The sequence below is a fragment of the Glycine max genome, chromosome 18, assembly GCF_000004515.6.
Source record: "Glycine max cultivar Williams 82 chromosome 18, Glycine_max_v4.0, whole genome shotgun sequence".
Taxonomy (NCBI): domain Eukaryota; kingdom Viridiplantae; phylum Streptophyta; class Magnoliopsida; order Fabales; family Fabaceae; genus Glycine; species Glycine max.
The window spans coordinates 51,735,901-51,752,325 of NC_038254.2; the positions used below are offsets into that span (position 1 = coordinate 51,735,901).

General features: G+C 30.1%; 1 protein-coding gene across 1 annotated transcript; it reads right to left on the bottom strand.

Annotated features, from left to right (window-relative positions):
• Positions 1–446: 446 nt before the first annotated feature.
• Positions 447–5,924, bottom strand: LOC100817472 (probable methyltransferase PMT15). The gene is made up of 6 exons (XM_003551602.3): positions 4,925–5,924; positions 3,366–3,576; positions 2,960–3,257; positions 1,838–2,230; positions 1,213–1,290; positions 447–926 (listed from the first exon to the last, which is right to left on the bottom strand). The coding sequence occupies exons 1-6, from the start codon at positions 5,585–5,587 to the stop codon at positions 701–703; spliced, it is 1,869 nt and encodes a 622-aa protein (XP_003551650.2). The 5' UTR covers positions 5,588–5,924; the 3' UTR covers positions 447–700.
• Positions 5,925–16,425: the final 10,501 nt, after the last annotated feature.

Here is a 16,425-nt window from a genome sequence, read left to right on the forward strand (position 1 = left end):
TTGCAAGAAAAATGAAATGAAGCAGTTGCAAGAATAAAAGCACAAAACGAAATGAAGCAGTTGCAAGAACAAAAGCACAGGTATTTGAAGACCCTAAATCGCCAAGGGAGCTGGCGTTTTCACCCTAAATCGCCAAAGGAGCTGGCGTTTTCAGTGCTGCACCTTCACTGCTGCACCTGCAAAAGCTGCTGCTACGCGTAGGGAAGCGCTGGTTTGACCAGCGACTCCAGCCTGCATGGCCAAAGCGCCATTGCAGGTGGCGACATCACTGCTGTCGCCTGTGGCAGAGGCGACACAGCCACGTGTCGCATGCCTGAGTGTGGTGCTGTTCATGCTAGCGATTTGCATGAAAAATTCCACTGCTGCTACGTAAAAAACAGCACCCCTGTGGAATTTGTTTACAAAGAGTCCTAGTCTGGGAAATAATTTCTAAAAAAAACCTAGTCTGGGAAATTTGACTCAATCTCATTTGATTGATAGATTTGGAGGATTGTTACAAGATAGATAAGTCACCGAAAAAATAAGAACCTTGAGGAGCCATAATTGCTAAAGAAATTTTCACTTTGCACCACCCACATAAGCAGGGGTTGGAAAAAAATAGAATTGTGGAGAAAAAAAATTCCGGACATTTTTAGAAATAAAAAAATTACACAAATTCTCGAGCCAATAAAAAAACAGATCAGTTTAGAGGTTTCTGTGTTTATTTTTGATCAGGAGATGGTGCAGTCCAATACTGCTTAACTGCAAACAAAATCTTTTCTCTCTGGTGGGGCCCCTTTTCATGGTCTGCAATTCTAGATTCCCATTGCATTGCATCTGTGAAACTCTTCACCTTCAACAACACATCCACATCATCTCGCAAGATTACACTTCCTTCTGGCCTCAAAATTCGATCCATCTCAAGAAGAATGTCCTCCACTTTACACCTGTGACACATTAATTTCATAAGCTTAGAAAGTTATTTAATTGAATAATTCATTGTTTGAAATAGTAATTGGTCAATTTTATAAGTATTGAACCACTATTGAAATATATAGTAGTTATTTGTCAGTTTTCAAATCATTGAATCACTATCGAAATAGCAATTAATTACTCAACTTTGAAATTATCGAATAACTGTTGAAATAGTTATTAGTCAATTCTCAAAATTGACATTAAAACCAGGAGATGCCGTCCCTGTAATATTTTTTAGCTAACCAAATTGACAACTACCTGTTCTGGTAGAGGCTAAAAACTGAGTCACCATGTATGAAGTCATAAGTTCGAGGGTAAGTGGACATGGCTTCACACCTGAGGACACAAGAAGTAGTTAGTAACAAATTCAACTACCATGTGCTGAAAAGTGTATTGATTTGATTTTTAAATCCTTGATAATTACTAGATTGAAAAGTGTATTGACAAAGATTTGATTTTCAACTCACATTTCTAGAACAGTGTTCTGTCTATACTAAAGGACAAAAGTTGGTAGCATTTGAGTTGAGTTTAGCATATAAGCAGAGAGATAATCAGCAATTAAACTCTTTTTCATAAAGTTACTTAGGTGGCACTCCTTGACCATAATTCAAGAAAAAAGGTCCTCTAAAATGAGCTTTCATAAAAAGTGCACAAGTAAAAGTGTCTCCACCCTTGAATTTTAGCTAGTTAAGATCACAATGTATTAAATTAAGATTAAATAAAGTCACGTATGTACTTATCCATAATCCAGAAATTCAAAACTGCCAACATCAGATATGATGCTAATAATCTAATTAGGCAATCAGAAAGCTAATTTTCCATAGAATGAGTCCAAAGTCCCTCACATCCAATTTCTATTTAGAAAATGGAAGAAATGGCATACCAATTCATATAGGTTCCAATCAATCCACGTTCATATATGGCACCAAGTGTGTTGACCTCAGCCTCAACAGGAACAGTGTTCATCACCCACACAGGATCATCAATCAGTGCAGCTGCAAAGCCTCCCAAGTAAGCATTCATATCAAGCAGATTACGGTATCTCCCACGCTCTGCTAGCTGATAGTCCAGGGTCTTGTAGTATGCTACTCTCTTCTTCCATAACTCATTGTTTTCTTTAAACATCTTACCTGTAATTCCCTTCAAACTTCCACTACTAATCCTTGGTGGAACTGATTTTAGTCTCTGGGGCCACTTTGGCAATTCGCCGCCACTAACTTCTCTGATGTCATTCACCTCTGGCAGTGGTGTCAAGCAGATATCCATTTTAGTGTACCTGACACAATGAAAAAGAATGTTTAAGAAAACAAATCAAATTAGAAAAAGGTGCATAAAATAAGCAAACAAAATTTTCAATGGAGGGCCCCAGATAGAATCTTCACTTTTGAGCTGATCACTAAGACTCAGGAACCTAAAGAAATGGAGTGAGAACTGAGAAACAACATGAAAAAAGCAACACAAGCTTAGGTGGCTGGATTATGGTTTCACTGACTACTGAATTGTCACTTTAACGACTTTATCATCCAAGTGGTTTTGGTATCACTACTAAACTCTCATTGGCAGCAAGCATAATATGCTTTTTATCCATTGAAAAGAGAAACTGCAAAAGCTAGGCTCAAAAGCAAAATCAATAGCACACGGAACTAACACTGATAGTGATTGCAAGTCAATTTTTCCCCAAAACTGCCAACATAAAGTGACATTATCTGATAATTATCTTCCTAACATGTCAATGTAATAACTTTCATACTGCCTATATAGTTATCATGACATTAACGTCACGTTAAAGAGAAAATAGTCCATATAATAATATTAAAAATTTTACACAATCATTCAATTATAAGCTATGTTATGCATGATAAATTTATTAACTTCTATAATAATCATCTATAACTATTTTTAAAATTATAATAACAATGATTCCTGGTTAAGGATGTAAAAAATGTTACTTGAGAGAAGATAAAAATTAAACTCATTGTAAAATAAATAAAAAATGTAAAATTACCATGCTGTGTCGGGATCCTTTGCCTCACAGAAGGGTCTATTCTTGTAGACCTTTCGCGTGATTTTGCAGTGAATATGATTGGTGGGCTTCTGCCATATTGCAAGGTCACCCTTTTGCACCAACTTTTTCCAGCATAAGCTTTTTGCCACTTTCTCAATTCCATCCTGTTCCTCTTTGAGACTCTCACGAGTCCTCTTCCAACCATTCCAGTGATTCTCCCAGTTTATGGGTGGCCCTGATAGAATCCAATACCCACCAGGACGTAGAACTCGATCAACTTCATTCAAATAAATCCCCTCTGCCAATCACCATTTCAAAACCAGAAACAAAATTAGTCATACACATTCAAACAAAATGGTTTCTAAAAAATGTGCACATAAAATTATATATTCAAACATGGACGTACCATTCTGACCCCAGGGAATGAGGCAACGTGAGCAATGGGCCATGTCAAAGGATCTTGATGGGTAAGGAAGCCTAATTGAGGCAAGAACTCCAATCAATGCAGGAACTCCTCGTTCAAGAGCAAATTGAACTTGAGCTTCATGTGTATCTCTTGGTGCAAATGACACTGCTAATATGTCACGTGACAGAAGATAAGCACCCCAACTTGCAACCTGAATAGTAGTAAATTGTAACGTTAGGCCAAGTGAATATATATAATTTGTCATACACAAAAAATGAACTTCTGGTACGTAATTAAATAAGTCACTAGTGGTTGGTTTGTTGAGTGTTTCAAATTTTCAATACACATTCCATGTTACAAAAAAAAAAAAAAATAACGTTAACGAATGTGATTAACACATAATGCCACAGCACGAAACAAATGGAACATGTTAAACATCACATAAGAAATAAGCCTTAAGGGTCCAATTATGTCTTCTTCTAATAATGAAATCTGATAATGTAACTTGTAAATCAGGTGAAGAAAACATAATTGAGACGGTTGGTTAGTAATCAACATCTAACTCCATTATCTCGCATTGTGATATCCACTAATCCTTCATCGAACAACATAAATTCCAAGAATATTATCATTATTATGATTAGCACCAAGTGAATAAGACAAGAAAGAAAAAAAATTATAATTCACCATATATAGTACAAAGTACTTGCTTTTTCTTTGGTTAAGACGGCACTTTGCTTCGGTTTGAAGAATTAAGTAGATTGTTTTGCAAACTAGTTTTATGTGATTCCCATTTCCCCTTTTCTCCTTCCACATGTGGACAAATTCATAGTTCAATTAATTTTCGTTTCACTAACATCCCTTAAGACCTTATCTATTACTTTATTTCAAAATATCTCCATACTCATCTAATTACGCCGGTTCCTCTGAAATTATATAAATCCAAAGAAAATTTCGCCATACGTAGAGGATAAGATAGCATACTCAATCCCAATCACACACTAGAAACGTGGCATGAACTTAGAGGTCATGATCGGCACATTCGAAAGAAAGAAAAAATAGAAAATATTAAAAACGTTTTTTTAAGGTGGAAAATATCCCGTCTCATCTTAACATCTTAATTTTCACAAAGAGATACGAAATTCATTAATAATTATGAACAATTGCAATGATCAAAATCCTTATTTTTAAGAAATTGGGAGTAAAACCGTTTTTAATTGAAAATTGAGTAACGTAAACGCGTTTCATCCTAATATGTAACAAGAAAACTGGTTGAATCAATGAATTCTTAAAATCTTAATTTTCACAAAAAGAAAAAGAACTCACCAATCATGAAAAAATCACAACGAACCAAATCATTATTTTTAAGATCAATATTTGGAGTAAAACCAATTTTCGTTGAAAATTGAGTAACCTAAAACGCGTTTTATCGTAAATTATAACAAGAAAACAGGTTGAACAAAGAATCAATGAATTAAAATTCTAAAAAGCGAAATTGAAACCGGTTCAAGAAAACCGAACCGAATGAAGAAAAATAAGCTCTTTTCGTATTTACGTACCCCACAGCCAGTGTCTAGGGCGGTTCTGATGGACCCATCTTTAAGGTCAATGAGTTTTCCGATGTCGTCGATGTACGCGTCGGCGCCACGTGGAAACATGGTCCCACCGCCGGGGAACCTGAACCGGTCCCCTTCGAACCGGACCCAATTCTGGTTCTTCTTCTCCACGGTCAGCTCCTTGTGAGGCACGTTCGCGAACCACGCAGCGTCGCGGCTCTCCGGCCATCGCAGCGGCACGCGGTACCCGAAAGGTGCCGGAACCCTGCACCGGAGCAATTCCTCCTCCGTCGGGCAGTGCCGCTCCCGGTAGATGAGGTTCTCGCGCGGGAACTTCAGGGAGCGTTGCACGTCCTCGCAGGGGGTGTACTCCGAGAGGGAGGCGGCGCAGGGCGGCGCGTGGAAGTCACGCGACGCGTCGGGGTCGGGGGGGAAGTGGGTGGCGGAGAAGTTGAGTGTGGGGTTTGAATTTAGGCAATTGGGGTGGGTGGTGGTGATGGTGGTGATTGCGGCGGCGGGGAGGGAGGGCGGCGCGTGGTGCCAGAGGCCGAGGAGGTAGAAGATGGTGCAGAGAAAAGTTGTGAAGGAGAGAAGGTAGAGTCTTGTGAGTTGGTGGTTTGGTTTCTTGGAAACACAGTTTTGAATTAGGGTAGCCCAATTGGCCATTGTGTTGTGATAATCAGAAAGAAACTGAAGAGTGTGTGGAGTTATGATGATATCAAGGGTGGCTTTTGGCTTTGTTATTTATAGTAGGTGGTGTTGTTGACTTGTTGTGACGAGTCTTCATGGGGAGCGTGAGATGGAACGAACGAAGACGCGTTATTATTTATAAGAGTACGTGTGATCATGAGGTGATAGTGTTGGTGTGGGGTGGTGAATGAATAGTTGAGAAGCGTTGAAGAAGGAAAAATAGAGAGAGAGAGAGAGAGTATCGGGTTCTTGTTTCTTGTTTCGACGGGAGTGAGCGAATCTGTGTGTCGGAATTGAATAGACGATGATTGATTGCTTGAGAGTTTTGTACATTGTAGTACTATTAATGTGAAGAAGCACTTTGTGTTAAGAGTTTGTAAGAGTTTTTTTTTTTTAAAAAAAATATTTTTGATTTACTATGTTTATTATGTTTTAGTGTTACTTAGATTTTAAAAATTTTATTTTTATTTTGTATGTTTTCAAAAAATTTATTTTGATGTATTCAATTTAAAAAGTTTTATTTTGATTATTAATGTTGTTGAATATTTTATTTTAAATTTTTATGTTTTTAAAAGTTTTATTTTGATTTTTTTATTTTCATTAATTAACAAATATCAATATTTCATTTTTAATCTAAATCATGGATGTTAAATACACCAGCATATCAAGAATTTGAATTAAATTTAAATCTGAAATATTTAATTAAGCTAAAATAATTTTACATAACTTTTTCTCGGTGGTAGCTAGAGTTAGTAAGACTTGAGACATTGATTCTTTTCCTTACCTAAAAAGGTTTTTTAAACAAAAAAATGATAATTTTTTATTACCAAATTTTATGGCTTTAATATTTAAAAAAAAAATTAGATGTATATTTTTTTCGTAAGGCATGATGCTAACTGATTCACATAAGATTATTATCAATGATAATTTTTTTTAATATTTAACATAACTACATTAAAATTTATGATATTGCTGTCAATTTAATTATTTACGTGTTCAATAATAATTTTAATTTAATTAGAATAAATTTAAAAACAAAATTTTATACTATCATTTAATTTAAATACTTTAAAAGTTATACCTAAAATAATTTTTAGTTATATATTAATAATAGTTTGAAATTATTTACTAATGACATGTGAAAAATAAATTTATATGAAGGATATGGTCCTATTGGGATTTTTGTGTCCAATCCAACTCAAACATTGTTTATTTTGGAGGATACATGCAAATAGAAAAATGATACAATTCTCAAAAAAAATTATATATATATATATATATATATATATATATATATATTCTTTTTTAAGTATATCGGTTTATTTTATATTTAATTATTCATCAAATGAAAATAATTTTAAAAGATTACCTCAGGGATCACTTTGACATCATATATACCTTAATCAATAATGAATACATATTCATTATATGTACCAGTGTCTGTATATGTGTGGGTAGAAAAAAATGTTAATAAAAAAATTTGATGCTATATTTTTTATGAGAAAAAATTGATGGTATTAATTAGAAAGAGAAAAGGATAATACAGAGGAATAGTTTATATCGAGAAGACAATGGGAAATCCTGATTTGTAATGTATTCTTTTTCTCTATTTTAAAATAATAATAATTTATTAGTTTAGAATTCGAAATAAGGCAAATAGAGTATTTATTTGTACCCTTAGAACATTATGGATATTTTTTTTATTGAGATGCGTAAAAATATGATTTCTTATAATTTTGAAATACAATTTCATATACTCAATTTTTAATAAAAGAATGTTTTTTTTCCTTTTAATATCTTAGATTATTTGTAATGCATAATTATGTAGATTAGTTATTTTTTTTAATTTTATGAGTCTAATAATTTCACATAAGTTTAAATTTTTTATATAAAAATTCACTCTAATATTAAAGTTGTTAAAATGAATACTTAAATTAATTTTTCAGTTGTTAAATAGAAGTAAAAAATATAATAAATTTTCTTGATTTTAATAAAATAGTTGTGGAGTTTTTTTAATTGATCCTTTTCTTTTCATTTAACAATAAATGAATTGTGTTAAATTAATTAAAGATTATTAGATAAGTAAGAATATAATTATTAAAATAATAATTAATATGATGTTTAACTTTGTAAATGAGAGATAAAATAAATGAAAATTTTCCAAAAATATGATAAATAAAAAAGATTGAAGAGAGTATTTTAAAACACGGTATCAATAAAGTTTCATTCTACTAAACTGGCAATTTTATATAGAGTAGTGAATGGGAAGGGAAACTAAGGTTTTTCTCATATTTATCCTTTATTGTACCCATTGATGGAGAACACATAATATTATCTGTAAAGTTTAATTTTAAGAGATGAAACTGAAAATATAGGCCTCAAAACAGAAATATATTCTATTTATTTATTATAAGCTGTTCCCGTGCTCCCAGAATAATCAACATGATGCTGACCCTGATGAAAACCTAAATGCATAGGATTAGGATTGGGTACTTGGTTGGTGCATTTGAAATTTAGCATTAAATGTGTTTGAAAATTTTAAAATAATTAATAACCAATTTAAGTATGATATAATATTTTTGCATTAGAAAATTATAGGAAAGGATTGTGAGTATTAAATGATGATATCATATTTGGCATGGTTGATGTTTGATGGTTTGATGGATGATTTTACTCTTTAATGTTTAATTAATATTGGTTACGTGTTCAATATTCAAAGTTTGTGTGTATAAAAAAAAATATGGGAAGAAGTCAACTACTTAAATATTTTATTTTTTTTTACAAATGGTTAAATAAATTTTAATACTTTAAAGTTTAAAGAATAGTTTTTTTTTTTTTATAAAAACTTTAAAAGAATAGTTCTTAACTTTCTTTTTGTAAAATAAACTATATTTCCTGATTTTAAAAAAAATTGTGATAAGATGAAATTAAATATAAGAATCCTTAAACAAATATCAGGGGACTTACATACCAAGAAAGTTTTTTTTTATGTCCAAAAATTATTATTTTTGAGAATCATAAATACTGAAAATCATGATTAATTACTAAAAATTATTAAATTTGTTGGATTGTCATAAATACTCTCATATGACTTTCTTAGGAATAAAAGAATAATATAATATTTATTGTCCCTAATTATAAGATTCTCTTTAAAATTAAAATTTTTTTGTCTCCTTTTATAATATTTTTTAATTTTAAAATATATAATTATTATTTTTATATATAATTACTTAATTATTTTTTTCTAAAAATTAATGAGAAATAATTAAGTGGATAGAAAAATAAATTTTTTTAGAATGATAGTACAATTAATTAGTAAATTTAATATGATCAATTAAATTAATTAATTTTCTTTAGGGAGATGAATCAATTGAAGTTTTATTATAATTATGAATGAGTATTTTTACCAAAATTATTTTTTACATCATTAAATATTTTAATAAAAGTAAAATGATATTTTTATCACAAAACTTATTTTGAATATTAAAAAATTAGATTCTCGTCTCCCTCCTACGTAACAATATTTCCAGGGGAAATGTGACAAAAAAAATTCCATGAAAAAAAATATATCCTTGCACCAAACGTCTAGTGATATTGCATCTTTGATTTTCTTCTCAATTAACAAATATTTTGTGTCTTTCATGCCTATTTTAAAACAAAACAAAAAGTATTTTAAAATATATACGATTAGGTTATGTATGAAATTTAAAAAATTTAGAATTATAATAAAGATCCGTGTAACTAATTTGAATGAATTTAAATTTTGGAAATTAAGAATAATATATAATATTCTTTATGAGATTATAAGCATTCTATAAAAAGGTTAAGTCACTCGTCATTGATCAAAATTTTGATTTCACAGTAACAGCTAATCAGATACAATCGAACTTCTTCTAAAAAAAATAAAATTGAATTTAAGAAACATAATTGTATTTAATAAATAATTAATTTACTTAAATTAATGTTACTTATCATAAACTAATAATATATTATCAGTATAAGGACTACAAATATATTTCATCCTTCTTTTTATCTCTCTTTTCATGGTATTATATTTTCTATCACCACAATGTTTTCTCTATTTTTGCATGTCAAAATGGGACCAATAGTTGAAATATTTAATTAATATTCAATAGAAAACTCAAGGTGGTACCATGCCATCTCTCTCCAATTCTTCTATTTTATGCTACGCATAAAACCTACCCATATAGTGTTTCTCAAAATGATGTTTTTAAATTAGGTCTAATAATTACATTCCAAGCTTCATGTGCTGTGCTGCTGACATCTTTATAAACAAGCTGGCAACGTGACTAGTTTCACCATCTTATTAGCTTGATTTTTCTTTTCTTATTTTCAACGGACGTTGAGGTATAGACGTACAACCTAAACATACAAATTAATTAAAATAACGGATGGTGACTTATTAAATTATAGCATAGTACAAAATACCGAAATTATTTTAAAGAATTTGAGTTTAATTTCACCTATACGAACGTAATGTTGAGTTGTGATGGGTTGCATCCCTTGATGCATAATAATGATGTTTAAATATTCCAAAGCAAATGATTACACACTGCACCTACACGTACATGAGAAACGTTATAACTCATAACAAATATGTTTTTTTTTTAAATAATTTTTTTATTGTTTAAAATTTACTAAAAGATACAAAAATCTTCCTATATATAAAAGTCTAACTCTATCTGTTTTTTCAAGCTCTTACCCTCTTTATTTTTCTTTACATTCACATTCAATTAAATACTTTCCTTTCACGAAGTGGTGACCTTCGATCACTCTGATAATATGCATCCGATATATTTTGTTACACTTTTATATTTTAATATCAATTGAATAATTTAACAATATGTAATTGAATATCAGAAATATAATTAATTTCATACATACACACACACACATATATATATATATATATATATATATATATATATATATATGTATAATCTTAAAAATTTAAATATACTTTTGTAAAATCTTATCTTTTCAATCTCTTTAATTCTAACTTGAATTTGATTTTTTTTAAAACAATACCAATATATATCATAACATAAATTATTTATCATAAATTTTAAAAACAATTTATTATGGATATTAATTATATTATAATTTATTCCTTCAAAATAAAATTATAATATATAATTTATATATTCAAAATTATCTCTTTATTATAAATTCAAAATTTTAGTTGTATTAAATAAATATTTATTTTGTGCAATACATAATCTAAAATACTCTAGTTTTGTAAATTTCTTTTAATTGGCTTCATTCACAATTTTATATTTTTTTATTAAATTCAATTAACCGTAATCAAATGGCTTAAATATTACTGTATTACTGGCACTTTTCAAATCCATTTAGCTAGCTAAATGGGAGCTGTGCCATATATTGGTGTGGCTTACTGGCTTATAGAGACGTAATTAAATGAAATATGTTCTCTTATATGTATAGTAGGTGCTATACGTGCTGAAGGTTCCTCAGGGATATCCTTTGTTATAGACCTTATCTTCAAGAAACCATGCTTTAATTAAGGTCTTTGTTCCCATGTGAGTTTGTGACAACTCCAATAACAGAGAAGAAAGGTACCGGAAATCACTATTGCCGCTGATTGCTCTCTCTCACCCCTTCAATTCTCGTGTCGTTTGATACTTACGTCAAAAAACAAGAAAACTCATCAACTTGCTGCTCTGACTTTTATATACAAACCCCATTTGTCTGGACACAAGTGTCTTTGCTCATAAAATGATTTAAATCCAAGACTTGATATGTGGGTGAGTTTGTTTAGATTAAAAAATAATTTTCAAAATAAATATTTTTTAAGAAGTAGATAAAATTTACTTTTTAAATTATTTTTTTAAAGTATAAACAATTTAAACAAACACAAAAAAATAAAAAATAATCTATTTATTAAAATAAGTACTTATTTTAAAAAGTAAATTTCAACAAATTGACCCGTAATTATTAGCAGATTTATAAAAAATGATGGTGGTTTGGGAAATATAGTGTACATTTTGTCTCCTATATATTCTTGCACGGCATACCAATATATTAACATTTATTATGATACACTAATATTACTGTTGGCAAAATATTAATTTTAGTAATTCTTCAAAAACAAATCCCATTCTATTTAAATAATGGTAAAATTGTAAAATTGATTCCTCACTTTATCTTCAGTTTTAGATTTGGTTCCCTAGTTTTTTAATTCACGAATTTAGTCCTCCTATCTTATAAAATCGTGCAATGTTGATCCTTCATGCTACAATTGATCGTTGACTGTTAGATGTTGATTGCATGTGTCAACGTTCTTATTGGATGATGACTCCATGTGTCGTTCTGATTTGATGTCAATTCCATGAAAGATGAAATGTATTATTGTTTTCATTGACTAATCAAAACATGACACATGACAATTATCATTTGTGACACGTGACCACACGTGACCGTCAATATTCCTTTTGTGACACTCAACGTTCAATTGGGCTTGGGAGACCAACATTGCACGATTTTACAAAAATAGGAGAATCAAATTCGTGAATTAAAAAACTGGGGGATCAAATCCAAAACTGGAGATAAAGTGGGGGACTAATTTTATAATTTTGCCTTAACTAAAACATACTAATACGTTGAATTTCAATATAAAAAAATATTCTAATTAATTTGAGTTTAAATATATAATTCATAAATGTTGTTGAATATAAATATTGAAGTTACTGTAGGTATGAATCCAAGCAGATATCTTTATCTTAAGCTTAAGAATAATAAGCATATATAGTATGCGTTGTCAAAAAATATATATATTTAGAATCAGAATGTCCAAACCATATATTTTACAGTAACCATTTCCTAGAATATATTTCTGTGTCATCTGTATAAAATACATTTTTCCAGATAAAAATTACTTAATTATGTTTATTAATTTTCATTTGCATGTAAAGTAGTATAATTCTAGAGAATTAGTGATTTAAATTTTTTAAATAAATTATTCAAAATATTTATTTTTGAATAGATTAAATACATATGTATAAATTATTTAAAATTTTAGTTTCTTATTAAAATTAAATAATTTTTTTTTTATAAATTTAAAGCATTTGACTTTGTGTGTGTTAAGATTTTTAACCAAAACATAAATAATTCTTTAAAAGTTTTGTTTTGGTATAATATATACTTCTTTAAAAGATGTCTAAAAGAGTTAATAACTTTTAATTTTAAAATAAATTAATCTGAGCATGCTCGTAATCCTAATATAAGCGACTGGATCAATGATATTCATGCTTCGTTTCTTTATTATCTCATAAAAAAATGCTTCATTTATTTACGGGGAACATTTATCAAAATAGATGCCCAGCAGTTAAATAAGCTTATAAGCAGGCCAAGCCCATCTCTTCCTCTAGTTCATTTGAACTTCTGTAATCATTTTAGGAGAATCTATTTTCACCCCCTTTTTCTCAAGAGAATTACTGTTGACACCCCACATTGACTATGAAGACTCTCCTCCAGTTTCTGTGAAATGCATTTTTTGACAAAAAATACCCCCGACTTTTTACACAGTCCCATAAATATATCAGAACTTACTTCTATTGTATATATGATTGATATACACAGCGGACAAAAATAAAACTACTAATGAATATTTCCCCTCCAACTCTCTTAAAACTCTACTTCATTTTGGATTTTTGCCATGCCACCTTGACCTACATTACATATTTACTAGGACACATCGGATTAAAGACTCATTAAATTTGGTTATGCGGCTTGTGTTGATTTTGGTTCCCCCTTGATGCAGCTAATTTGAACCAAATTAACCTTTTTGTGAGTTTGTTGTGAAGCTCTGCAGTTACTAGGGAATTCAAACATTTGCATTTAAATTAATAGATAATGGATGCAATCCTTTAGTTGAATTGTTTGCCTTAGACTCGGTCGGTCTATTTTCTATTCTCTTCCAACTATTGTGTTTCCCTTATCTTTATCGGTTGCTATTCAACATAATATACAGGATTTCTCTTTCTGCTTGGTGAACATTGTTTAAAACCTTTTATGCATGCTTTTAGAGCTTCTAAGTTTTGTTAAGCGTAACAATTCAGTTTCTCTTGCGTGTTTATGCTAGCTAGTCAATCACCATATCCCTGCAATGAATTGAATGTTGACCTAACATTTTTAGTCCAAAGAATTGTCTTAATTTTTGTTAGCATTAGTATCATAGGGAGGAAGATCAATCGGTGTTATAATTAAAGGTCAGAATAATATAATTGAATTGATTTAACTTTCATACAATATCGGATCATACCAGAAGATAATTACAAGTTGGTACACTATGATATATAGGGATGTCTAGAAACAACATGCTGACGAGGATGCTTTCCATTTTTGCCTTTGATATATAGTGTTTTTTTTAAGGAAAAATTATCAACGGAAAATAACTAAGATCTCTGATCAAAACTTGACCCACATAGGCCCATTTATTCCTCTTCTTCAATATCAGAATCAATATCTTCAAAGATGTAGGTTTGCTGAAGTATTGTTTCTGGGGCAGTTGAAGTATCTCCATTTGGCAAACTTGACTATTTCTTTGAAGATGAGCAAATATGATTCTTGTTTACAAATAAAAGCATTACCAAAGACATGCTTGGCATATGCTTTTCTTTAAAATTGACTTCAATATGAAAAGGAAAAACATTGAATAAAAAACTTGTGAGTTTGATCACTTGAATAAAATTATTATTCATGAATATATTTCTGCTTAAATAATTCATTACAAAATAGGTATCCTTAAACAAATCCAACTCAATCAAAAATGAAATTTGAAAATGACATTACAAGAAAACTCACCTTTAGGAGGAGACGCAGAGCTACTGATTGGGGCTAACCCTTAGTCATATTGTCAAGGAACAAAAATAAATCCATTTAGCGCTTGTTTGAGTTAACATTTTGTATTCAGAAAGCATATAGCTAGCCAAAACTTATATAGTTTTTAGCTGAAAAGGTCTCACTTTCTTTCTCTGCATTTATGCATGCATGTCAAGTAAAACCAAACACATGCTTAATTGCTTAGACATTTTGGTCTACCAAAAGAATGTGCTTAACGATCTAATCTTTTATTTATTTATTTACGCCGTACTGACGCTGTGCAAGTTGAAGCGTCCATCCCATTTAAATCACATAGTTGCTTTTCTTTTTCTATTCTTAATCAGAAAGCAGACCTAAAAAGCGAAAGGTTACCTTGAGCGGATCCTATTAGACAAATGTTAATTTTTTGTATATTTTGTTAGTTTTTGTTAGTAAAGAGATTTAAATCTATGATCTTTGTTAGCAAAGTTTTCTTGATTTGAAGTAACAGCGGAGTCGTTAGGGAAACTTTTCTCTACCATGGGAGGTTTCTTCCTCCTTTGGAGAACGCATCCTCGCCGGTGATTTTTTTGTTTGTTTTATTTTCCTTCATAATGAGAGATTTTTCATTTTTCAAATCACCCCTTTTGCAAATCAAAAAAGAAAAAAAATTTCCTGACGTTCATCCCTTTGATTACCTCCAGCTCCGATCACTACCTCTAACTCCACTGCCCTCTCTCCCTTTTCCAGTAACCATTTTGACATCTTCTCTTCTCTATCTATCTATTCTTGATGCTAACCTATCACCTATTTACTTATTCTCTCAGTCACTATCATTTTTCACCACATTTTCTTTTCTTTTCAACGGAGCTTGTTATAGCCCATTTTGCAAATGGTACCCTTTTACCCTATATATTTAGATGTAGGTTTTAGGTCGTCTTATCTTGAGTATCTGCATGGCAAGGAACTACAAAGAAAAAAGTGAAGAAAAAACGCATTCACTATTTAGGCTTCATTTGTAATATGAGAATGTGTTTTTTATTTATTTTGGAAAGTGTAGATTTGCTACTTCGTTAGTTTGCTAGTGGAGTGTGTGTGCCTATTATCAATGTTAATGTTTTATGCACTATTGTTAATTAGCATCTTGTGTGAATGTGAGTGTTGCTGGACATTTCTAACGAACGATCTGTTTACAAAAAGGACAATGCCATTACCTTTCCATTATTGAAAAAAAAATTACATTTCCTTGTTAATAAATTAAGTTTCGAAAATTGCTCTGTTCCAAAAGTAATGTATACAACTTTTACCGTACATGTGTTAAAAAAAAAACTGGTTTAGAGATTAAATCGGATTATAACTAAACTAAAATTAAATTATTTTTTTAAAACTAATTCAATAAAAAATAAGTACATTATTTTATAAAATTAATTCAATTTATTGAATTTTTTCTATAAAATGAATTATTCGAACTGATTTTTATTTAAATATTTTTAATTTTAAAAAATTAGTTTAAAAATCAATTTGAAACTAATTTGACATTTAAAATTAGTTTAAAATTGATTAAAATTAAAATTAATTCAGTTCAATTCAGAGTCAATTCTTTAAAATTAATTTGATTTTGAATCAATTTCTAAAAAAATTTGACTGTTTGAATATAAAGAAACCGATTCGATTTGAATTTTCTTCTCAACTAATTTTTACACACCCCTACATTCTTCTAAGTTGTATTCACTTTCTCTAGCTAGCCATGAATGGAGATTTTCGGACTTAGCTTCCCCTGGATGGTTTTCACAACAAAACTCATTGTTAGGTTTTTAGACTTTGTAATAATATAAAATCAATTTGTACTCCATTGAAATGTCTTAACATTAATTATCCAATTAAAATAAAATTATATGTTCACAAACTTATTTTCATTTAAACGTTTTGGAATTAATTTTATAAGATATCACCTTTTTTTGGTGTAGTGACTT